Source organism: Rhinatrema bivittatum, chromosome 7 (assembly GCF_901001135.1).
Source record: "Rhinatrema bivittatum chromosome 7, aRhiBiv1.1, whole genome shotgun sequence".
Taxonomy (NCBI): domain Eukaryota; kingdom Metazoa; phylum Chordata; class Amphibia; order Gymnophiona; family Rhinatrematidae; genus Rhinatrema; species Rhinatrema bivittatum.
In genome coordinates, this window is record NC_042621.1 from 52,149,040 (window position 1) to 52,175,626 (window position 26,587).

Consider the following 26,587-nt stretch of genomic DNA (forward strand, 5'->3'; position numbering starts at 1 on the left):
GCTAGGTACACAACTCGAAGAAACATGTTCTGAGAGCAGGCACAGAACCAAATCTGAACCGCCTCCTGGCACAGGAGGAACGATCCCGTGCCCCCCTGTTTGTTGATGTACAACATCGTTACCCGATTGTCGGTCTGAATAAGGGCCGATTTAGACACCAGACGGTCACGGAACGCCCACTGGCTGTAATGGATCGTTTGGAGCTCCAGGAAGTTGATCTGGTACTGAGCCTCCTGAGCCGACCACAGGCCCTGGGTGCGGAGCCCCTCCACATGCACTCCCCATCCCAACGTGGACGTGACTGTGGTGAGGACAATTTGGAATGGACTGGAAGAGAACCCCCCTGTCCCAAATTGGGTAGGTGCTCCCACTACGACAAGGAAATCTTGACTTGCTGGGTGACATATGCACATTGAGGTCCTGGGAGGTTTGCTGCCACTGGGACCTAAGGGTCCACTGCATCCTGCACATTTGTAAGCGGGCAAATGGATTGTGGCCACCATGTGGCCCAGAAGGTAGAGCATAATATGGGCAGTGACCCACAGGCTCCGATGCACCAAGTTCACCAAGCCCACCAAGGTGAGCGTGCGGTCGCAAGGGAGATAGGCCTTGCCTTCCATAGTGTTCAGGTGGGCACCGATGAAGTCCAGGTGCATAGAGAGAGTCAGACGGTATTTCGGGTAGTTGACAACAAACCCAAGAGACTAACAGCTGAATGGTTAAGCACAGAGACTGAAGCGCTCCCTGTTGAGAGCTGCTCTTGATGAGCCAATCGTCTAAGTAAGGGAACATCTGCACCCCTAGACTGTGCAGGTGTGCTGCTACTGGCAATAGGCATTTGGTGAAGATGCATAGCTCTGAGGCGAGGCGAGGCCAAACAGCAGCACTCTGTACTGAAAATGCCTGGAGCCCACCAGAAAGAGGGCTCCAGGCTCCAGGCTCCAGGCATTTTCCAGACTGCGGGAGATCTTGATGTGCACGTACACGTCCTTGTGATTGAGGGAACAAAGCCAGTCTCCACTCTGCAAGAGAGGGATCAGAGCACCGAAGGAAACCATTTTGAGCTTTTCTTGTTTAAGAAATATCCGGAGTAAATCCCCGTCACCCTGATGCCACAAACTGGCTCGACTGCCCCAGAATGAATGAGGGCAGAGAACTCGGACAAAAGGATCTCCTGATATGGAGACTGACCCCAAGAAGGGCATGGGGGAGCGTCCCCAGGCGCACTCACGAAGTTTAAATGTTACCCTCGGTGAAGGATGGAGAGAACCCACCGATCCGATGTGGTCGCTAACCAGCGATGCAGAAAAAGGCATAGGCAGCCTCCTACTGCTGGAGTCGGCTCAGAGAGGATGGAGACTGGACTTGTGCTCCCTCTCCGCCAGCCTAAACCCCATAGCAAGGCTCGGCTGAGGTCTAAACATCCGTGGCTGCTTGGAGCGGCCCCTAGAGGGGACAGGCTGAGAGTGCCTGCGGAAGACCGGAGGATAATATTTCCTTTGACGGTAAAAAGACCGTCTGGACCCTTGTCTTGCCGATCTTCTGACCAAGGAGGTGGGATCCGATGTGCTAGTGGAAAGAAGCTGGAGGGTCTCATGATCATCTTTTAGCTGAGCCACAGCATCTCGGACCTTATCTCGAAAAAGGTTATCCCCTGTACAGGGGAGGTCCGCAAGTTTGTTCTGGACCTCCGGTCGAAGATCAGAGGCTCAGAGCCAGGCCATTCTGCAGGCTCCAATACCAACCTCAGCCACTCGAGCTGACGTTTCAAACACATCAAATGTGGAACACACCTCGTGCTTACCACACTTGAAGCCCTGCTGGATGAGCGCTAAGAACGCATCCTGTTGCTGTTGAGGGAAGTGTTCCGCCAACTACTTCTCTCTCTCCATCTTGCCCTGAACATTACGAAAACTGAACTTATGCTCATCTCACCCCAAAGTCATCCCAACACTATCCCCTTCCAGCCCCTTCTCCCAACATGTACGAGATCTAGGGGTCACCCTGGACAACCACATCAACCTCCAGAAATTCATAAGCAAAACACTAAAAGACTTTCTTTAAACTCCACACACCAAAAAAACTGAAACCCTTACTCCATGCCCCAGATTTTCAGACAGTAATGCAAACGACCATTTTTCCAAACTTGATTACTGTAATTCACGCCTATTAGGTCTACCCAAAAAAGCTCTCCACCCTCTACAAATAATACAAAACACAGCCGCCCGGATCCTCACCAACACACACAAAAATGAACACTTAACTCTAGTACTAAAGGAATTACATTGGCTCCCAATTGCTTCCCGCATTCAATACAAGAGCCTATCCCTCATCCACAAAGCACTGCACAATCCGGAGATGAACTGGCATAATAATTCCCTCAGCTTCCACCAAGCCAACAAACCCACTAGACAACAATACCTTGCTACCATTCAGACCCTCTCACCCAAAATCACCAACTTAACCTCTACTAGAGCACGTGCACTCTCGAAAGCTGGGCCTGCACTGTGGAACACAATGCAGGCAGAGCTACGCCAGGAGGACTGCCAAAAAACATTCAAACGAAAACTAAAGACATGGCTGTTCACGAAAGCCTACACTTAGCACCAATCAGCCTAAATTCCATCTCAGACCACCCTCTCCCCTTCCTAACCCTGCATTACCTCCCCACCTTGGATACAATTTCAGCCATGTATACTGTTATGAGCTTAAGCACTCAACCTCTGTATTTCCCATAACTGCTCATTTTCAATAATGTATACAACCTTACAATTCAATGCTGTTAATCTCTGTACATAGTTCTCCTGTTTGTATTTATTCTCCTCTCCCCCTAGATGCCAGTTATGTTCTCCATTTTCACTTGCTTGTTATTTGTAAAACGCCTAATACGTGTATGTTTGTGTTATCCTGTAAACAGATTTGATATCCTTGATGAATTTCGGTATATAAAACCAACAAATAAATAAATAAATAAATAACTCCTGAACCTTCTTCCAGAGGTTCCAGGTGTACTGGGCCATATATAACTGGTAGGAGGCAATGCAGGCTATAACATTGCCCCCGGTACACTTTCCTACCTAGCGCGTCCCATTCCCTATGGTCCCGGCCCGGAGGCATGGGCACATGGGTTTGGGACCGCTTCACCATTTTGAGGGCGGATTTCACTACCACCGACTAGTAGTGGTGGTGTTCAAACCCAGGGACTTCTGAATGAGGCAGACAGCATCAGCCTTCCTGTTTACCGGGGAGACAAACAGGATGTTCCCAGATATGCAGGAGCAACTCCTTGAAGATTTCATGCACAGGAACTGCTACCACCTCCTTTGGTGCATCCACAAACTGGAGGACCTCCAGCACATGGTGCCTTGCATCCTCTTCTGTGAGGAGCTGAAATGGAATAGACTCCGCCATTGTGAGGACAAAACTGGCAAAGGTCAAGTTCTCTGGAGGAGACCAGTGCCGTTCTTCCAAGGGTGATGGTTCCGAGAGGACATCCTGAGAAACATCGGAGGACGACTCGGAAGTATCATCACCCCACGGGTCATATGGGGCTTCCTCCTTGCTGAGATCTCCCGGAGAGGTCAGCGGAGACCCATGCTGACTGCCCATGGTCTGGGCCCCAAAAGTGCTGGGGGCACCAAGGGCACAGACATCCCTGAAGGGCCCGATGCCAGAAGTGGCATTCTAGGTGCCAGAGACCCTGCAAGCACAAGTCTTCCTCCTCAGAGGAACCGGCTATCGGTATAGCCCCCGAGGGGGGAGGCAACAATGGCCTCTGGGGGATCGAGGAACCCCAGGGCATCTGCTGCATAGGGAGGACGCCAAGACAGACATCAAGGCGTTCCAGCAGCAGTGCTAGGATCGAGGGCGTGGGTTCCAGCATCGGTGAAGGCACCAATGGGACCTGCGGCTCGATACCAGAGGGTTCAGTGCACCACCAACTGAACCCTACAATCCAGCTCCTCCTCAAAGGCTGCACTGGACAGGGCAGGTGGAGAAGGAGCAGGCACCACCGGATCGCCCTCGAAACGAGGAGGATTGGTGCCTGGCACCAACATGGGAATCTGTGGGGAGCGCCTTGGACTCCCAGATTCAACAGAGGGCGAGGCCTGGTCTCCACCGGAATGCTTCGGGGGCAACATGGCTGATGCTGGTGCTGTCCCGGAGCCATGCCCAGATGGTGACCGATGACTGTGCTTTCTCGATCTCTGGTGCTTGGCCTGGTCTTTCCCTGGCGCCGAGAAGGGTGAAGAATCTAACGTCCTGGAACGGGAGGATACCAACAGAGGTTGATCTCCGGCGCCCCTCTCCAGAGGGGGGAGGACGCAGAGGGTTCGGTGTCCATGGGTTCCCCTCGACCTCACGGTGTCGATGCGCCAGACACTAGCATGGAGGGCCCCGACTTCTTAGGGCCAAAAGGTTTCTCCATTTTATCTAAACGTGCCTGACGACCCTTAGGAGTCATCTGGTCGCAAAAGTGGCAACCCTGGACATCATGCAATGCCCCCAGGCAAAGGACGCAGACCATGCAGATCAAAGACATGGTCCGCGGGGGGCCTGGGGCATCACCAGAAACCTGAGGAGCCCATGCCTCGAGCCGACGAGCAGGTGGTGCAGGGTGGACACAGACGCCAAATAATCCCTGGAAACGACTGCAAACAAGATAAAAACTTTCCGCGCCACCCCACTGACTAGGGTGGGGGACCAGGGAAGGGAAACCCCATGTAAAGACGGTGAAAAGTTGCAAGGAAAAACAACTAAGAACTCTGAAGACAGAGCAGACTCCAATACCATGAAGCAACTGCACCTCAAAAAGAGACTGAAGGGGACCCCGCGTGGCCACGTGGATGCGGGCATGCTTAGTATGCCAAAGATCTAGAAACTTTGACAGAAGTTTTCCGTGCCGGGCTTCATCTGATGATGTCATCCATGTGTGAGGACTACGCATCCTGCTTGTCATAAGAGAAATTATATTAATTTGCCTCGAACAGGTCTTGGTAATTGTAAATAAAGTAAATATTAATGCAATAAAAGGAATTAAGGCTTCTAATAAGCCCTCTTTTCTCCAGGACCCATATGATTACTAGATCTGTATACTACTAGAGGGAGAAAAACTTCAATGGCAAGTTTTGTCATTTGGAGTGATGAAGACAACTGCACTAATTACTTGAACATGTCAAAACATATACAAGATATTAACTGTTATGACCTACTTCAACGTGCTTAATGTTTATAATTAAATTGCAAATGCCTAGAGTTTACCAGGAAATTGGTGGCCATCTCGAAATATTACTACTAAAGTAGCATCCATTTTACATGAATGAAATCCAAGTTACCATCCTCTTGCAAAAAAAAAAAAAAATTCATAAAAAATTATAAAGTAAACAAACGCCAAATAGCTTAATGAAAGCTATCACTTACCTCAATGTCCTGCAGACTGAATTCATTTTGATCTTTAAAGTTTGCAGCCCCAGCACTCAATTCCATCAGCATTTTTGCTATTTCTGGCTTTATTGCTGCTGTGAGTCGGCTCGCTGCTTCCATGACGTGTTCCTGCACGTCTTTCAGTTGCATAGCTGCCTTAGAGTAGTGCGAGTCCTGGAAAACGCTGCTGAAAAGGTCCGTGAGGAAGGTGCTCGCCCGGCAAAACACATTGAGCGCGTCCAAGTACTTGGAGATGCCCTGCTGAATGTCAGCAATGGGAGCAGCATGCGCTGCAGGCGGAGCACAGCTGCCCGCAGCAGCGGCCGCAACGACAGGCGAGGAAAGCAGAGAGGGCACTGAGGAAACGGAGGCCAGCGGCGCGCTCAGAGTCCTATTCAGATCAGGCATGGCGTACTGCTGGTGTTGCTGCACCTTTTGCTTGGACCCGCCAAGCAAAAAGCGCCGCTTATAGTCCATTTTACTTTCCTGTGCACTACAGCAATACATAGGGGTTGTCAAAAAACAAAAACAAAAACAAGTGTTTTCTAAATAAACCTCAAGTTGTCTAACGACACACCCTCCCCTCGTCAGCAAAGTAGTTATGTATAGCAATACTGGAGTCGGGCACTCATACAGCTGGGAAAAGACATTTCCTAAAGGTAGCAGGCGGCTCTCAAATGTGTAGTAGCAGGGGAGAAGGGTGGCAAATTTGCTGACTTGGGGTATTTGGTGGAATTTATTTTATTTCATTGCAGCCCTGCTGCAGTTCATAATTTGAACGTCAAAAGAAAAAACAAATCAAGCAGGCTGAATCATCTGGAAATTCTCTGTTGCCAAAGGTTCTCCCTTTCTGTAAACTGATAGAATTGCAAAGTGTAAAAAAAAACAAACCCCAAAAAAAGCTTCAACAATCTCTCTGCTGCCCAATAATGGACACTTGCTGTTAAAAATCATTTACACTAATGAAAAACGTCCTTTCATAATCTTGTAAAACTAAAATCTCAGTAAATGTCTGTAGTTAACTTAGAGCAGAAGTTTAGAACAGAACACACTGGTCAACAGTGATTGTATAAAGCAGTGCAATGACTCTTCACTTGATGAACCAAGTCCTTCCTTTTATTTCAGCAGATTAATCGTTTGTTGTCCATGCTTTGGCAGATCCAGTCTGTCAGTTGTTTGTAGTGCCTTGTCTTAATATTGAAAAATTGATTTCTTCTGAAGACTTTGCAAGTACAAGTTATTAATAACTGGGGTACTTTGTTACTGCAAGCCTCCTTTCCTTCTGTTTGTTGAGGTAGTTATTAAAGTTACAATGAAAACCAGCAGCACTTCCAGCTTGAATCTGCCTTCAATTGTAGTCTGAAGCAAGAATGCAGAAATGTATATTTTTAAGGCCTCTAGGTCATTTCCTGTCAGGGAAAAAGAAAAAAAAAGTTTAAAAGGTTATGGAACAATGAACAGTTTTGTTATGATTTTAACTCCTGCTGTGTCCTGATAAATTTCTCTCTGGGTAAGTTATCTACCTTAAAATCTGATTAAAAAATGAAACTATGTAAAACCATAAATGCAGCTAAAATCAAATGAAGGCTGGGCACCCGAAAAGGCAAGGTTTAAAAACTGTGTGTATGTTTGTTGGGGGGTGGAGGCAGCATAATACAAAAGATAGCATGAAAACGTAAAACAGAGCAATAAAAGAAAGAAGACATAGGATTAAAGTGAACAGACATATTGCACACAGTGCTATTTTGAAAGCTGTAGTTAATACAGCTGCTGTAAAACTAATCTAAGGAAAATGAGAAAGATTCCTAAATAACATAAGTGCATCAACCCAGTCCACTGTGAAATTTAAATCAGATTCCAAAGTGAAAGAGAATAGGTTTCTTCAACTGGTTCTCAAATTTGAATCCATTAGAATCAGAACGTTAAAAGGTGAAATACTGTTACTTTCCGAGTACTTTGCATGACCACTGTAATTGACGCTGCAACCATTCTGGTTTACCCCCATTCACTGGGTAATCTGCCAGGACCATCCACAGATTATTCAGGCCATTTTGTACAGTCTGCAACAGACATGCTCCCTGCAATGCTCTTACTGCTGTAGTAAAGCACTAACTTTCTCATCTCCATCACAGTTTTAATGAAAAGCTTCTTTCACATTATGCCTGTTCTAATCTCTACCTGGGATCGGCCCATGTGAAGAATGAGCTCCACTGCCACAACAGGGATTCACTGCTTCTCCGGCCTTTGTAGCCATGTTCCAATTAAAAACTACTTCTGCTCTCTTTTCCAAAAGGAGACAGGGAGACCAGAAAACAGTGCTGCGCAATTAGATAAGGATAATCTGATATCCAGAGAGCATTACATGAAAAAAAAAATGTATTCCCAACACAGTTTTAAAAAATTAGTAACTTGAAAAATATGCAATGAAAACAGATGCAGCAATATGTTCCTTAGAATGAAAATTAAATCAAATTACAGCTTTCATTAAAGGTGAGGTTTAGATTTCCTTTAATTTAGATGAGAGAGAAAAAGCAGTAAAGCAAGAGAGAACGTTTTTACCTTTTGTATTCAGTGAAGACATAGACCAGAAGACCATTAACACAGAATACAGAAAGAGTATACAGTGTTATCTAAATTCACTTAAAGAGTGACAGGGAATAAAGGTAACTTATAAGCATGCAAGTTCCCTTTATAAAGCAAAGATAATGTCTAATTAATTTGAAAGAACTATACTCTTGACAGGTTACTGGCACTATAGGGTATCACAGACATTCCTTCAATTTCTTTTTCATATGCAGTCCTTTTTGAGTATCAATAACTGTGACCACTTAAAACAGATAATAGTCTGTTTATATTTTGAAATTTTTTTTTTAAACCTCTGCAAAAAAATGCTACAATGTGGACCGACCACATATTGAAAAACTTAAATTAAATTTCATTCCATTACCTCCCTACCCTTCTGTTTAAACACTAATGAACCATAAGTAAAACGTAATTATTTAAGAAAAATTAGGTAAGAACCACAATGGTCAGGCCAGAGATCCACCAAACCCAGCAGTGTATTTCCAGAATGGCAAACAGCAAGTGCTTTAATAGAAGTGTATATGAAACAGAGCATGTGTAGAATGATTTATTTTAGATTTTTATATTCACCTTTTTGGCACTTCAAAACTGATTACATTCTGGTATTGTAGGTGTTTCCATATCCCCAGAGGGTTTACAATCTAATTCTGTACCTGAGGCAACGGAGGGTAAAGTGAATTGCCAAAGGTTGCAAGGAGTGACAGTGAAATCTGAACCCTGGTTTCCCTGGTTCATAGCCTTCTGCTCTAACCACTAGGTTACTCCTCCATCCCTTCATATCCTCCCAGACACCAGCAGTCATGGTTTAGGGATAAGAACATAAGAAATTGCCATACTGGGTCAGACCAAGGGTCCATCAAGCCCAGCATCCTGTTTCCAACAGTGGCCAATCCAGGCCATAAGAACCTGGCAAGTACCCAAAAACTAAGTCTATTCCAGGCTACTGTTGCTAGTAATAGCAGTGGCTATTTTCTAAGTCAACTTAATTACCAGTAATAGCAGGTAATGGACTTCTCCAAGAACTTATCCAATCCTTTTTAAACACAGCTACACTAACTGTGTTCTTTTTTTACTCAACGCACAATTAAACTCTGGAATTTGTTGCCAGAGGATGTGGTTAGTGCAGTTAGTATAGCTGTGTTTAAAAAAGGATTGGATAAGTTCTTGGAGGAGAAGTCCATTACCTGCTATTAAGTTCACTTAGAGAATAGCCACTGCCATTAGCAACGGTAACATGGAATAGACTGAGTTTTTGGGTACTTGCCAAGTTCTTATGGCCTGGATTGGCCACTGTTGGAGACAGGTTGCTGGGCTTGATGGCATGTTCTTATGTTACCACATCCTCTGGCAACAAATTCCAGAGTTTAATAGTGCGTTGAGTGAAAAAGAACTTTCTCCGATTAGTTTTAAATGTGCCATATGCTAACTTCATGGAGTGCCCCCTAGTCTATTATCCGAAAGAGTAAATAAACTATTCACATTTACCCATTCTAGACCTCTCATGATTTTAAACACCTCTATCATATCCATCCTCAGCCATCTCTTCTCCAAGGTAAAAGTCCTATCCTCTTTAGTCTTTCCCTCATAGGGGAGCTGTTCCATTCCCTTTATCATTTTGGTCGCCCTTCTCTGTGGAAGTAGAAGCCCTTTCCCCCTTTGTAGAGCGGGAACTGGTTCCATGGCATTGGCTTGAAGGAGGGATTTTAGTTCCTCCTCTAGAAGTGGAGAGTGGTCGGTGGAACTCCATCCCGGATGAGGTGGCGAGTCCGACGGTATTGAAAGGAAGTTTAGATGGTAAACTTGAGCCACCACTGATCCGTGGTGATCGTGTGCCATGTGTTGGTGAAGTGGCAGAGGCGGCTGCCTACTGGCAGAGATGGAAGTTGACAACTGCTCTCTAATGGGGAGTCAAACTCCCGAGGCAGGACCACGTGGTGGAGCTGGCTGCGCTTTTTGAGGTCTGGGCTGGTGGGCTTGACCTTTCTGATATGGCCTAGTTGGACGAGTCCGGGATGGAGGAGGATAATACCTACAGGTTTTAAAGGTGGTTCGCTTGGCCTCTCTTCTGAACAGCCGTTTAGAAGTAGAGGGAAAATCAGAGGATACAGAAGACAGCTGTCACAATGTCTCATGATGATCCTTGAGTTGTGTGACAGTCTCCTGTATCTTATTGCCGAATAAGTTATCTCCTGTGCAGGGGAGGTCCGCCAAACTCTCCTGAACTTACGGGCGTAGATCGGAGGACTTCAGCCATGCCCACCTCCTGGCACTTATACCGGCTGCTGATACTCTGGAGGCAGTGTCGAGTATATCATAAGCAGCTCTCACTTCATGTTTCCCGGCATCAAGGCCCTTCTTGAGAATGGAGTTTAGCTGGTCTTGGAATTGCTCTGAAGGGATTCAGAGAAATTCTGTAGCTGTTTAAAGAAGTTCCTTGAATATTGCGTCATATATAGTTGGTAGGCCGCAATACGGGAAATGAGCATGGAATCTTGGAAGACCCTACGTCCGAAGGCATCAAGGAATTTCGGATCCTTTTCAGGAGGTGTAGAGGAATGAGGCCGGGTCCTCCTTGCTTTTTACTGGGCAGATTTGACTACCACAGAATGGTGAGATAGCTGAGTCTTCTGGAATCCAGGCTCTGACTGCGCTAAATAAGTTGCATCAGTCTTCCGGTTTACAGGAGGAACCGTACCTGGATGCTCCCAGATGCGCTGGAGAAGCTCAAGGAGAACTTCATGAACTGGGATGGACATAACCTCCTTGGGTGCATCAAAAAATTGGAGGACTTCAAGCATCTTATGTCTGGAGTCCTCTTCAGTTTGGAGTTTAAAGGGAATGGTTTTTGACATTTCCTTTATAAAACTGATAAAAGAGGTCTTCCGGAGGGGATCTGGTGGACTTGGTTCCGATGGTATATCATCAGTGTCTTGAGACTCTGAGGTATCATCGGTCCAGGGCTAGTATGGTTGATCACCAGCATCTGATGGGCCTCCAGATGGAAAAAGTAGAACTACTCTGGCCGGAGCAGGTCAAGGCACCGATGGTATCGGAGGAGGCACCGGTAGCATCGGAGACGGCACCGACAAGGGCCGATGCGGCAATGAAGGTAATGGAGGCACCGATGGGCTCTGTGACCTCTGTGGGCGCTTCAGTGGAAAGACTCCCGATGCTCCAGCAATCGGATCTGGCATCAATGAGTCCTCTTCTTCTGACGACAGATGGATCAGTGTCGATGGATGGTGAAGAAAGCAAAATTGCTTACCTTGTAATAGGTGTTATCCCAGGACAGCAGGATGTAGTCCTCACATATGGGTGACGTCATCCACGGAGCCCTTAAGCGGGAAAAACTTCTGGCAAGTTTCTAGAAGTTTTAAACTGGCTGCCTGAGGCTACTGAGCATGCCCGGCATGCCATGATATTTCCTGCCACAGGGGTCTCACTCCAGTCTTGTATGTAGCAATAAGCGTAAGCAAAATTATAAGAAGAAAGTCTGAGGCCCAACTCCGCGGGGTGGCGGGTGGGTTCCGTGAGGACTACATCCTGCTGTCCTGGGATAACACCTATTACAAGGTAAGCAATTTTGCTTTATCCCAGGACAAGCAGGATGCTAGTCCTCACATATGGGTGATTAGCAAGCTAGAGGCTGAGTCATTGTCCATGGAGGTAGCAGTGATGCTTTGTTGAAGAAAATGAGTCAGCCGAAGATCACAGCAGAGTGGATGTAGAAGGAGTTGGGATTAAGCTGGAAACAAGTTCTTTAAGACAGATTGTCCATAGGCTGAATCTTGTCGTCCTTCCTTGTCCAAACAATAATGAGCTGCAAAAGTGTGAAGAGAACTCCATGTTGCTGCTTTACAAATGTCAATGATTGGCACTGAACGAAAGTGTGCTACTGAGGTTGACATTGCTCTTACTGAGTGCGCCTTTACTCGCCCTTGGAGAGGAAGGCCTGCTTTTCCATAGCAAAATTGTATGCAATCTGCTAACCAATTGGATAAAGTATGTTTACCCACTGCTTTACCTGGCTTATTTGGGTCATAAGAGACAAAAAGCTGATTGGATGTTCTGAGGGACGTAGTGCGATTCAAGTAATAGGACAACGCACGTTTGCAGTCCAAAGTGTGCAAAGCTCTTTCCCCCTGGTGAGAGTGAGGCCTTGGAAAGAATGTGGGTAAGACTATTGTTTGATTTAAATGGAATTCCGTAACTACCTTAGGAAGGAATTTTGGATGTGTTCGGAGAACCACTCTGTCATGGAGGAACTTTGTATAAGGTTCATATGTGACAAGTGCTTGTAACTCACTAACCCTTCTAGCTGATGTGATGGCTATGAGGAAAATAGTCTTCCATGTGAGAAATTTAAGATCACAGGAATCAATGGGTTCGAAAGGAGAACGCATTAATCCTGTTAAAACCAGATTCAGGTCCCATTGTGTAGCTGGAGGCCGAATTGGTGGATTAAGATGTGTTAGACCTCTCATGAATCTACTGACGAGAGGTTGTGTGGATATAGGTGCATCTCCTATCTTGTTATGATAAGCGGAGATTGCACTCAAATGTACTCTGATTGACGATGTCTGAAGACCAGAGTTTGAAAGATGGTACAAATAATCTAGAAGAGTAGATGTGGGGCAAGTGAAAGGATCCGTATGATTTTGCTTGCACCAGAACGTGAACCGTTTCCATTTGAAAGAGTAATTTTTCCTTGTGGAAGGTTTGCGGGAAGCTATAAGCACTTGAGAAACATTTGTTGAAAGATTGAGTGGTTGTAGGATTAAGCTTTCAACATCCATGCTGTCAGGGATAGGGACTGAAGATTGGGATGGCGCAACCGACCCTGATCCTGAGTAATGAGATTGGGAGCTACTCCCAGACGTATTGGATCCCTGACTGAAAGGTCTAGCAGTGTGGGAAACCATACCTGTCGAGGCCAATATGGGGCTATGAGTATCATGGACCCCTTGTCCTGTTGTAGCTTCACCAGTGTCTTGGTGATAAGCGGTATTGGAGGATATGCATATAGTAGGCCTGAGTTCCAAGGGCGAGCAAAGGCGTCCTTGGCTGGTTGGTGCTTCTGTTTGTGCAGAGAACAGAAGTTGGTCACCTTGTGGTTCAGGCGCGACGCAAAGAGGTCTGTTGTTGGCTGTCCCCAACGTTGGAATATTTTGGTCGCTATCGAGGGATTCAGAGACCACTCGTGTGGTTGGAACTGACGACTGAGTCGGTCTGCTAGCACATTTTGAATTCCTGCTAGATAAGTGGCCTGTAGCAATATTGAGTGATTCAAGGCCCAGTCCCAAATTTGCGCAGCTTCTTGACAAAGGAGATACGAGCCCGTACCTCCCTGTTTGTTGATGTACCACATGGCAACCGTATTGTCTGTTTGGATTAACACAGTCTTGTGTGAAAGACAGTCCTCGAACGCATGCAGCGCATAACGTATAGCTCGAAGTTCCAGAAAATTGATTTGATATGTGGCTTCGAGTTTTGTCCAAGTTCCTTGAGTTTGAAGAGAGTTTACATGAGCTCCCCATCCCAAGGTGGATGCATCTGTAGTTAATGTTATCTGAGGGATCGGCTTTTGGAAAGGCAGGCCCTTGCGTAAATTGTCCTTGATTGTCCACCAGTGTAGCGATGAGCGAAGTTGGTGGGTTACTTGGATGGGAGAATGAAGTGGTTGAATGGCTTGGATCCATTGCGACCGAAGAGTCCATTGGGTAAGTCGCATGGCAAGTCGTGCCATCGGAGTGACATGAACCGTTGATGCCATGTGGCCTAGTAAGATTAGAAACTGATGAGCTGTCACTTGCGGTTGTGTGGACATGGAGTACGCCAACTGGGACAGTGTTTGTGCACGGTCTTCTGGAAGAAAAGCTTGTGCAAGGTTTGTGTCTAATTCTGCTCCTATGTATTGGAGTAGATGAGATGGTTGCAGGTGGGATTTTTGATAATTGATGAGAAATCCCAGTTTGTGCAGTACCTGTATTGTGTAATGTAGAGAAGTAAGCGCCCCTTGTTGCGATTGACTTTTTATTAGCCAATCGTCTAGATAAGGGAAGACATGAACACCTTGTTTGTGCAAATGTCCTGCTATTACTGCTAGGCATTTTGTGAATACTCTGGGAGCTGAGGCTAGGCCGAATGGTAGGACTCTGTATTGAAAATGCTGGTGTCCCACCTTGAATCTTAGGTACTTGCGATGAGGTGGGAAAATAGGTATGTGAGTATAAGCGTCTTGGAGATCCAGAGAACAAAGCCAATCCCCCTTTTGTATGAGAGGAAGAATGGTGCCTAAGGATACCATTCTGAATTTTTCTTTTCTTAGAAATTTGTTGAGATTTCTGAGATCTAGAATGGGACGAAGTCCTCCGGTTTTCTTTGGAATGAGGAAATACCGGGAATAGAATCCTCTTCCCTTCTGTGAGTGTGGTACGTGTTCCACAGCTCTTGCTTTCAGAAGAGTAGATAATTCCATTTGTAATTGAGGGATGTGTTCGAGATAGGAGTTTTGTGGTGGAAACTCCTGCGGGGGAGCTGTGAAGTCTAGGTGGTAACCCTGATGAACTATGGATAAGACCCATTGATCTGTGGTGATATTTTCCCAATCGTTGTAAAAGTGGGAAATCCTTCCCCCTACTGGTAAATCTGGAAAGGGGTTTGGTTGGCTCTGTTCTCCGGGACTGCTTTCAAAAGCCAGAGGTGGAAGCAGTTTGGGGCGGAGGCTGTGGCCTTGCAGCTCTCTGCTGTCTCTGCTGAGGGCGCTGTGGAGGCCTTGTAGAGCGTGGTCTTGAGGTCTGGGGGTAATACCTTCTCGGCCTAAAGAAAGGCCGTCTGGTGTCTCGCCGTGGCGGCCTGCGGGCAGGGTGAGTAGGAGTATCATGGGACAACGTAGAGAGCTGCTTTAATGTTTCAGAGTGCTCTCTAAGCTGCGTTACGGCATCTTGTACTTTTGTTCCGAACAAGTTGTCGCCCAGGCAAGGCAAGTCCACTAGTTTATCCTGGACTTCTGGACGTAGGTCCGACGCCTTCAACCAGGCCCATCTTCGAGCACTGATGCCTGAAGCTGCCGTTCTGGAAGAAGTCTCAAACGCATCATACGCCGCTCGCACCTCATGCTTGCCCGCATCCAGACCTTTCTGCACAATCTGTTGTGCTGCCTCCTGCTGCTGTTGAGGTAGAGAGGGTAGAAATTCCTCAATCTGCTTCCACAGGTTTCTTTGATGCTGCGTCATAATCAGCTGGTACGCAGCAATTTTTGAATTTAGCATCGCTCCCTGGTAAATCTTACGCCCCATAAGGTCTAGGAATCTGTTATCTTTCCCAGGAGGGATAGAAGCGTGAGTTCTGGACCTTCTTGATTTCTTTTGCGCAGATTCCACAACTAATGAACTGTGTGGTAGTTGTGGCTTCTCAAAGCCTGGGGCTGCTTGGACTAAATACGTAGAGTCAATTCTACGATTAACTCCCGGTGTTGTACATGGGTGCTCCCAAATCCGTTGTTGAAGTTGGAGTAGTACCTCATGTACTGGAATAGCTAGGTTATGTTTTGGGGGATCTACAAATTGTAGAATCTCCAGTGTTTGCTGTCTGCCATCCTTCTCTGCCTGAAGTTGAAAAGGGATGGATTCCGACATTTCTTGAACGAAAGAAGCAAAAGACAAATCCTCAGGAGGGGATTGCTTCTTGGTCTGTGGCGGAGTACCTTCTGATAAAAACTCCTCTGAAGAATACTCCGATTGTGTATCAGACCATGTATCCGCTGGTTGAGGATATGAAGGATGGCTTGGCCTTTTAGATGGAGAAACCCCAGAGGGTCCTGGTAAAGGATCCTGGATGTCCGGTACACCATCACTGGTATCACTTTCCTCCGCAGGGTGTGAAGGCAAGGAAGATAAAAGATCATGATATCTTTTGGTAAGGATAGCATGTAGTCTTTTCTCAGAGGGAATCTCTGGAGCCTGCTGTGGATGCTTAGATTTTCCTGATGCCTTTTTTCCCCGGCCTGAAGCTCCGGAAGGAGCTAAGGTATAATGTGGAGCTGGTTGTGCAGCCGTAGAAAGTGATGTAGTGAGAAAGGAGAACATGGAAATGGGAATCAATGAGGAGATTGGTCTGGTAGCAATTGTGGACATCGAAGATTGTAAATTAGTCGATTCCATCGAAGGCTGTGCGATTTGCATCGACGATGAGGCTGCTGACATCGATCGAGCAGCAGGCATCGTTGAAGAGTAGCTGGGCATGTCCATCGGCATTGATAGAGCTGTTAGCGCAGAAGCTGCAGCAGTCATCGGCACCGAGATTGGCATCGGTATGGACGATGACTTTGGCATCGGTACTGGCATCGATATGGACGATGGCACCGGCATCGATATCGAGGAAGGCATCGACTCGGTAGTCGGCATCGATGGAGTCATCGGCATCGGCCCGATGGCCGGCATCGACTGAGGAGTCGGCATCGACCCGTAGGTCGGCATCGGTCCTACCCGGGCCGATGTCGGAGATGTCGCCGGGATGGCTTCTTTCATGGCATCGGCGACAAGCTTCTTAATCAAAGCTGTTAAGTCCGTCACGGACGTCGACGGTGTTGATTCCTCTGAAGGGATTACCGAGGTCGATGACAACTTCCGCTGTTTAGACACCGGTTCTTCCGGCGGTGGCAAAGGAGGAATCGAATGATGTCTCCGGTGTTTATGTTTGGTACGAATCTCAGAAACGGATTTGGACGATGCCACAGACGGTGTTGGCGAGGAAGCATCTCCCGAACCTTGTTGGACTCTTTTCTTTAGAAGTATCTTCTTCGATACGCCTACCGGGGAAGATCTAGTCGAGGTCGATGGCGATGTCGGTGCTCTGATTTGAAAAATCTGAGCCATTTTTTCATGGCGAAGTTTTCTACCTTTCGCCGTCATTTCTTGACACTGGGCACAAGAGGTGATGTCGTGGTCTCCTCCCAAACAGCGGACGCACTCGACGTGCGGGTCGGTGATGGACATAGTCCGGTTGCAGGCCGGACATTTTTTGAATCCGGAAGTTTTCTCCGTCGACATCCGTCGATGATTTCGGATTCCTTCTTCGTGAAGAAAGTAGGATGTTTGTCACCAGCCGGTGACAAACCGAGCAAGACCCGTAAAGGGAAGAAGTATGAAAATTTTTTAGATTGTTGTGAGGTAACTCACAGGGCTCCTGGAAACCGCGATGCAGCTAGCAGCGCGGAAAAAAGAAGACTGGAGTGAGACCCCTGTGGCAGGAAATATCATGGCATGCCGGGCATGCTCAGTAGCCTCAGGCAGCCAGTTTAAAACTTCTAGAAACTTGCCAGAAGTTTTTCCCGCTTAAGGGCTCCGTGGATGACGTCACCCATATGTGAGGACTAGCATCCTGCTTGTCCTGGGATAATCAGTGTTTTCACCGGCTCTGATGGAAGTGCACCGATGAGGACATAAAGTCTGTCCAGCAATGAAGCAAGCATCGTGGGCATCGGATCCGGATCTGCGCTTGGAGTCTGTGCCAGTGCCAATGGATACAGAATTCCCTGGAGGGCTTGCACCACTGCCTCTTGAACCATCTGGTTCAATTCCTCATGGAAACCTGGTGTTTTGAAGACCAGGTCCGGAGTTGGAGGCTGGACAGAAGTCGCCAGAGGGTCCTCAGATATACGTGGAGTCTCGGCTCCCGGAACCATTGAAGGTGGGAAACGCCTCAGTGTCCCGGGCACGGAGGAGGATGGGAGCTCCTCTGTGCGGGACTTCTTCAGTGGCTCCTTCGATGCTGGAGTCGAGGCCACCGCTGCGCCTGGGTCAGAAGGCGGAGTCTTTCAATGTCGATGACAATGCTTTTCTCGGTGCTCGGACTTGCTCTTGTCCGGTGCCGAGGACGAAGAAGTAGATGTCTTCGATGCTGATCGAGAATCATCAGTGTCTGAATGGTGCCGTGACATGGAGGCCTTAGATGGCGTAAGCTGTTTTGTATGAAAGAGAAGTGCCATCTTTTCTAAATGGGCCCGGCGTCCCTTAGGGATCATTTGGGCACACACAATTGGTACACGTTTCGACGTCGTGAGTTTGCCCCAAACATAACATGCAGACCCAATGTGGGTCTGTGATGGACATTGTCTGAGGACAATCGGGGGGGCACCTCCGAAACCCTGTCGCCATTGTAGTAGAGAAAAATTTTAAGCCGCGGTGCGGTCGGTGACCGTCAGGCCTAAAAGGAGAACCATTGGTAACCGACCGAAAAAAACGAGGTAAACCTTAACTAACAGTTGCGAGTATCGACAGTCGCTAGGGGGACCCCGGATGGAGTGAAATTTATTAAATTTTTTAAAAAGTTCCATGAAGAAAATTCCTGTGAGGAATATGTCTAAGAGCTCCTGAATCCACGTGGCTACTACTGTGAGGGAAAAAAAGAGACTGAAGGGGGACACCTGCTGGATGCAGGGTTGGTGGCATGCTGGGCATGCTCAGTGTGCTAAGTCAAAATTCTAGAAACTTTGACAAAAGTGTTCCATGATGGGCTCCATCCTGATGATGTCACCCATATGTGAGGACTACCATCCTGCTTGTTCTATGAGAAGGCATCAAGATATAAATGGATACAGATTACAAAATAGTTTTGACTTCTGCACAGAAGAGCTTGGTTTTTAGCTATAGATTCCCAAGAGACAAGGAGAAGGGAGAAGTCCGGATAAAGATTTCTTAGATATAGCAACATTATTCCTGTACAAGGAGCAGAGAGTCTTGCAGGTTGTCTATTCAAATTATTTCATGAAGCCTAGGAATTCAAGGGGCTTTTGCCCAATGCTGGACATCAAGAGATTGAGCAAATCTGTAACAGAGAAGACTTTGTATATAATAATCCCTTTCTTGCATCATTCAGACAAATGGACAAATGCTCTTTGGATCTACAGGATACGGCAACAGAGAAGAGAGGAGGTTGTGAAATCCTTACAGGATCATAGCTGGATTGTTTGGAATAAATAATGTCCACAGAAGTCTCAGGAACTGTGTCATCTGGGAGTAAAATGTATCACTAAGAATAAAAAGGCATGGCGACTTGCCTGATGGAAAAGGCCAGACACACAAAATCTTTAAAATAATAATTAAAAAAAAAAAATTAGTAATACCAGAACAGTGCCTACATCTACCAGGCTTTATGGCAGAGGCAATTAACAGACATTGCACCTTAGACCAGATTCCATATGAAGTATCACATCATCCATCCCAAGAAGTTGTCCACTGACCTGTTGGACATGAAGAAAAAATTCAGAGAAAGGAAGACCCTTGTTGAGAAAAATGTATTGGTTTTGATAAAATCTGTCTGCTCAGATGGGGAGTACGTTAGGACCAATGTTCCCCATAAGCTGTGTGTGCACACAGGAAAACAAGAGTATGCACAAAGAAAATAAAATGGTGTTTCAAAGAACTCTGTATACAAATTTGTACACTACACTGCACAAGAACTTTTCTGTGCAGACATCCCATAGAAAATTAGAGGGAACACTGGTAAGGACTTTAGTCTCAGGAATATTCTGGAAACAAGAACAGTGGAATAGCATGTTTGCTTACCATAAACAGTGTTCTCTGCAGACAGTAGAATAAATTTCCATGACACGAGGGTGATATCATTCAATGGCACCGAACAGACTATTTTTTCTAAGCTCACAAAGCTTTTGCTCTACTGAGCATATGTAGGAATTCCTACATGGGTATTGCCTCATGAGCTCCCAAAGTCAATATTATAGCTAAGTAGTGGACTCTCCAGGGAGATGGGCAAGTATTTAGCATGGCTAATTCATCCTGCTGCCTACGGAGAATTCTGTTTATGGTAAGCAAACTTGCTTTCTCCATCAACAAGCAGGTCTGAATTAGCCGAGACGTGGGGAGTCCCAAGCTGAGGGTTGCAGCGGAACCCTAAGAATAAGCAACCGGACCCCACCATGGTGAATGGACAGACTATGCAAAATTATTTGTCCAAGTTTACTGTCACTTTTTGATAAATTGTCCAGACAGTAATGGGACAGCTTTGCACATGTCTTCAATAGGTACTACCTTCAGAGGAGCCACTTATGTAGCTATGGCTCTCACTTGAGCCTTGATAATGTCTGATCTACTTGCCTACTAGGGAATAACAGTGTGCAATACAGTTTGCTAGTCAACTGGACAATGTTTGTTTAGCAACTGCTATGCCCAGTTAGGATTGTAACAGACAAATAGCTGTTAGGCCTGATGACATGGCCAAGTTCTTTTCCTGTAGTAAGCCAAGGCTCTTTACCATCTAAGGAATGAAGGGATTTTTAACCTTCGTGTGCCATGTGATCTTGGAAAGAATGTAAGTAAGATGGATAGCTTGATTAAAATGAAAAGTCAATTTTGGCAGAAATTATGAATGCGTGCAAAGTACTACCCTATTTGGAAGAACTGCATATAAAGGAGAGTAATGAGCTAAAGCCTAGAGCTCACCGATTCTTCTGCCCAAGTAACTGCGACTAGGAATACTTTCTATGGGAGAAATATGAGAGAAGCCAACTCCAAACGGTGGCTTCATTAGTTGTGCCAGAACCACATTCAGATCCCTTGGAACAGGAGGTTGACAACTGGAGGTTTAGTACGCCATAAGCCTTTCATGTACTCAGGTACCAACGATTGAGTGGAGATTGGCCTTTCATCAATTTAAAAGTAGTAAGCTGCTATGGCACTGAGACCTGAGAAAGACAGAGAGAGCATGTAGAGTCTAAGGGAGTCTAAGGGAAACTGTAGATGTTGAGATGAGAAAAGTATCCATTTAGATCAGTAAACCCTTCTAATAGATTGCTTCCTGGCAGATACTACTGTAACCTCAACCTCTTTAGGTAAGGAAAAGTGAATGATCAGTGAGCATTCAAAATCTATGCAGGGAAGGTTCGGATGATATAGACTTCATTCCTCTTGAGTTAGGATGGATCTCCCCCTAGATCAGGGGTGGGCAAGTCCAGTCCTCAGGATACCCCTAATGAATATGCATGAAATAAATTTGCATACAACTGAGGCAGTGTGTATGCAGGTCTCTCTCATTCATATTCATTAAGGATATCCTGAAAACCCGACTGGTTTGCAGCCCTCGAGGACCGGAATTACCCACCCCTGCCCTAGATGGATCAGAGGGGTGCTGGACAGCTGGGTACCAGACACACAAACCAAACTTGTCTGGGCCATGCTGGAGCTATAAGAATCATCTGTGTCCGATCCTTGAATTCTTTTTGCACCATCCTAGCAATCAATGGAACAATGTACATGAGTTCTGCAGTTCAGTTGAGCAGAAAAGCATTTTGAGCGGATCTGAGCTTACTGGGAAGAATGGAGCAAAATCTTTCCACTTTTCCGTTTCCCTCTGATGTAGTCAATTGCTGGAAGTCCCCATAGACTGAACAGTGTCAGCAGCTAATGCAGGGACCATTCATGTAGGTGAAATACTCTGCTGAAGCAATCTGCTAACATGTCAGAAACCCATGGAAGATATGTTGCTTACAGAACATCTTGATATTTGCATGCCCCTTCCCATATATTTACTGCCTCTTGGCAAAGAGTCCATGGCCCTGTGCCACCTTTTTTGTTTACATAGAACATGGCAACCTGCTTATCGGTTTGAATGAGAATACTCTTCCCTGGAGAATGTGTGTGAAAGTTTTCAAAGCGTATCTGATTGCTCGCAGTTCCAGGATGTTGATTTGACATTGTCTATTAATGACCAAGTACCTTAAGTCCGGAAAGTGCCTGTGTGCACTTCCTCATCCTTTTGTGGGCACATTTGTCACCAATGGTATTTGGTGAGGAAGCAAACGAAGGATGATGGGTTATAGCCACCAGCATAGCTCCCATTTCATTTTTTGTGAGACATCCACCAAGATAGTCAAGAGTTAATTGGTCCTATTGGGAGAAGAGGCCCCAACATAGGAGTCGCACATGAAGATGGGTTAACGGAAGTAAATGAACTGCCACCACGTGTTCCAGAATGACCAGAATGTCCTTGGCTGTTGTATATTGGCTGCTGAATGCAAATCAGACCAGCGTTTGCCCGGTCTGAATTTTATTCTCTAGGTAGGAATAAGAATTGTTTTTCAAAGTTCACCAGGAAACCTAATGACTATAGGAGCTGAATCGACTTCTGCAGGGAGGGGAGAACACCTTCCTGAGAAGTCGTTGTCACTAGACAGTCTTCTAGGTAAGAGAAGATCTGGATGTCTTGTCAACAAAGGTACACTGCTACAACAGCTAGGCGTTTGGTAAAGACCCTTGATGCCACCGATAGACTGAAGGGCATACTCTGTACTGATAAAGGGAAGAGTCCACCACAAAGCATAGATAAAGACAGTGGGAGAGATGGATGGGAATATGACAATAAACATCCTTCAAATCTAGGACAGATATCCACGCCCCCTTCTGGATGAAGGGGGCAAATGTGTGAAGGAAATTCATTTTGAATTTCTCCCACAGCAGATTCTTGTTCAGACTTCTTAAATATAAGATGGGCCCCAATCCCCAGATTTTCTTGGGAATAAGGAAGCATCAGGAGTACAATCTCCAGCTACGTTAATGGGGTAGAACAGGTTCTATCACTGAGAAGTAACTCCACCATTACGCAGAGTTGCACTAAGATCAAAGGTTGAGCAGTGAGGAAGCATGGGGAACCAGAAGAAATGTAAGCAGTATCCAGACTTCACAATTGTGAGAACCCAGTGATCTTTGGTAATCTTCCACCATTCCTCCAGTTAGAGCTGGATTTCCCCCCCTACCAGGAAGGATGATTGTTGTAGAAACATAGAAACATAGAAATGACGGCAGAAGAAGACCAAACGGCCCATCCAGTCTGCCCAGCAAGCTTCACATTTTTTTCTCATACTTATCTGTTTCTCTTAGCTCTCTCTCTTCTCTTGTGTTTGGAAGAAGGTTAAAAATTTGGTCCAGATTTTATTTGGGCCTGTTGTGATGCTTTAGGCTGAAGGCATGCTCGCTGTCAACTTTGGATTGGAAGTTGCTGCTCCAGAAGCAGAGGCAGGATTTGGTACCTCTTACATTACCAAATGGGACATCTCTGAAAATACAGCCTTTTAAAAGCATAGTTAGACTAGCATGAAGTGAACTGTTGCTCTGAGCCGGCTGAGAGGGACCGGACTAGCACATGTTACTCCTTCATTTGAGCAACTGTTTCCCTGAGTTCATAGGTGGTCTCCCAGGCAGGGGACATCCACTAGTTCATCATGGACATTGCCCCGCAAGCTGCTTGCATGTAACCAAGCCATTCATGTAGCACTGCACCCCCTAACCTTTGTTTGCACTAAATTATGTATATATTTCACTCATTCTCCCCCCTAAGCCTCCTTTCCACCCTTCCCCAAACCTCAATCATGTTCTTTTCAACTCAATCACACTCATTGTAAGCAATTCTTCATGTTCACTGTAATCAAATATTATACCCCCACCAAGTTTTGCTCACCCTGTTCCTTGTATTACGTTCAAGTTCTCTGTAAACCAATATGATATACCCACGAATACCAGTCTAAAAAAGCGTTTAAATAAATAAATAAAATTTTGATGTGCCCCTATTGAGGCCAATGAAGAGCAGGCAATTATATTAAATGTTTTATAAAATGATTGAATAAGATTGGCACATGCACTCTTCCAAGTCTACAAACAGTTGTGAATATGCCAAGACAGTATCACCTGTTGGAAGGAATGACTTCAGTTTTTGTATGCAATCAAATCATGCAAGCACTGAACCATGTAAAATTAGTGAGCAGAAATCTGTGCATTGGGCATGGAGATCTGGAACACTTTCATACCAAAACTGTCTAATAACAAGATTCTTTTCTAGTTGAGTATTGGAAAATATTTGTGTTTCCTTAGCTCTTAAGAACTGCCTTAGCTCTTAAGAACTGCCTCCACTACTACTGATTCATGAAAGAGTTGTACTACTCTGCAACCTGGAGATTTTTGCACTCTGTATTTGAGATCTTAATTTCCTTGCTATTGGGGGCACAAGAAATCTGGTTCTCCCACATGCTTGTTTAATTTTTTCAGAATATCATGGATTGGAATGGCTGCTGGCTCAGAAGGGGTCTATGGAATTTGGAAAAAGCCAAAAACTTTAACACAAGGATCTCTGCCTCTACAAACAGGTTCTGAGCACTGTAACTAACTTGTTCGGAAATCTGGAGTAAGATAGGCCCTCAAGTGGAGAGAAGTGTTCAAGAAGGAACAGAGTATCCCCATCAAATCCTCCTCAGGTCTGAGGGGGAAAAAGAGCACTAATCCAGAACCACAATGATGAATTAGGGAAGCAAAGAGGGGACCTTGGTTACCTCAGAGAAGCCATTGTCAGACTAATTGGGACCCCACTGTAAGCAGAGGGATCTGATAGTGTGTCCACTCTATGTAGACCAGAGTTTTCCAAACTGTGTATCGCGACACGTTAGTGTGTCGCCTGCAGTGTGCAGGTGTGTCGCACAAGCCTGGTCAACTCCGATGCGAGTTTGGGCTTTTTTATTTTATTTTATTTTTTTTAAGAGATTCACTCCCCCCCCCAGTTCGTGGGTTGCTTATTATTGGGCGATTTTTGCTGTCACTCTCAGTTTTTTTGGGCTTAGTGGGTGGGACTTGAGCCCAGCTGTCCCTGTCATTGGCTGCTGCTGCCGATGAGGCCTGGCCATGAGGAGTACTGATTGCAAGCAACAGTCAGGCCAATACAGAACGGTGCGCTCAGCTGAGCGCACCGTTAGCCCCTGTCTGGATGAGCATTTTCGACACGCTATTATTACCCCTTTAACAGTAAGGGGTAATAGCGCGAGGAAAACGCGTGTCCATCCCCCCAAAAACTAATAGCACCCGCAACATGCAAATGCATGTTGATAAGCCTATTAGTTATTCCCGCGCCATACAGAAAGTGAAATGTGCAGCCAAGCCGCACATTTTACTTTCAGAAATTAACGCCTGCCCAAAGGCAGGAGTTAATTTCGGCCGGCACCGGAAAAGTGTACAGAAAAGCAGAAAAAACAGCTTTTCTGTACACCGTCCAACTTAATATCATAGCAATATTAAGTCAGAGGCCCCAAAAATTTAAAAAAAAAAAAAAAAATCAGCCCGCGGCTTGGAAGACAGACTCTCAATTTTGCTGGCGTCCGTTTTCCAAACCCGTGGCTGTCAGCGGGTTCGACGACCGATGCTGGTAAAAAGCAAGTTTGCTTACCGTAAACGGTGTTTCCGTTGATAGCAGGATGAATTAGCCATGCTGTCATGGGAACTGTCCATCAGGGCCCAGGAGGCGGAATTTCTGAGTAAAATACAGAGCTTTGCTCTGTGCGGCTGCGCGTGCCTTCCCGCGCAAAAAAACAGTCTCTCCTCAGTCTGTGATTTAGTAGCGTACTCACGTAAGTGAATGACTATCCAGGGAGGTGGGTGGGTCAGCATGGCTAATTCATCCTATCTACGGAAACACCGTTTACGGTAAGCAAACTTGCTTTTTCCCGTTGATAGCAGGGCTGCATTAGCCATGCTGTCATGGGAGTCCTAAGCTCCCAATCACGCTCACAGGTATTTTGGAGTATTATGCGTGATGTAAGTTTGTGGATAGTCATGTAAAGGGTCAGGTGGACATAGTTTGTAGAATAATTCATCCGAGTTTAGCATCATCAGTTGTTTGTTGATCCAGACAGTAATGAGATGTGAATGTATTTACAGATGACCAGGTGGCTGCTTTGCAAATGTCTATGGCTGCCACGTATCGTAGATGGGCCAGGGAGGCCGATACTGCCCTCACTTGATGTGGATTATATACTGCGAAGGCAAGGTTAAGTTGTGTTTTGTGTAACAGAATTGCATGCACTGGTTTATCCAGCTAGATATGGTCCGTTTTGTTACCGGTAGACCGAGAGCGTTTGGGTTGAAAGAGACAAATAGTTGAGAGGCTCTTGACTCGGAATGTGTTCTTCATTTATAATACGCTAGTGCTCTTTTGCAGTCCAAGGTCTGCAGTAATCTTTATCATTTTGGTGAGGCTTGGGAAAGAATGTGGGTAATTCAATTGACTGGTTCAAGTGGAACTGGCTGACTACTTTCAGAAGGAAAGAAGGATGTGTGCAAAGTACCACCTTGTGATGATAGAATTACATATATGGGGTGTAGTGTACCAGAGCCTGTAGTTCACAGACTCTGCGTGCGGATGTTACAGCAATGAGAAATACTACTTTCCATGTAAGATATTTAATGTGTGCCCCCTCCATCAGTTCAAAGGGGGTCACCATTAGTTGTTCCAGTACAACATTCAGATTCCATGGGATCGGTGGTTTGGATATCGGAGGTGAGTCAGGCCCTTTAGGAAACGGGAGATACAGTGCTGGACAGAGATGGGTTGCCCTCTATACGGCTAGTGGTAGGCCGCTATCGCACTGAGATGTACCCTGATTGAAGAAGTTGCCAGTCCTGTAGTGTATAACGAGTGAAGATAGTCCAACAGTATTTCTGGTGCACAGTCTAATGGAGGTATACCCTTTATAGAGCACCAGGAAGAATATTTTTTCCATTTGAAGCTATAGTTCCTTCACGTAGAT

General features: G+C 45.8%; 1 protein-coding gene across 2 annotated transcripts in view; it reads right to left on the minus strand.

The window, feature by feature from the left end:
- The window catches only part of KIAA0355 (KIAA0355 ortholog), a 288,245-nt gene that overhangs the window by 197,678 nt on the left and 63,980 nt on the right, over window positions 1-26,587 (minus strand). For both annotated transcript variants that reach the window (XM_029608369.1, XM_029608370.1), the window contains exon 2: window positions 5,422-6,833. In XM_029608369.1, coding sequence (XP_029464229.1) covers window positions 5,422-5,931 — 510 coding nt within the window. In that variant the 5' untranslated portion in view covers window positions 5,932-6,833. The remainder of the gene's footprint in view (window positions 1-5,421; window positions 6,834-26,587) is intronic.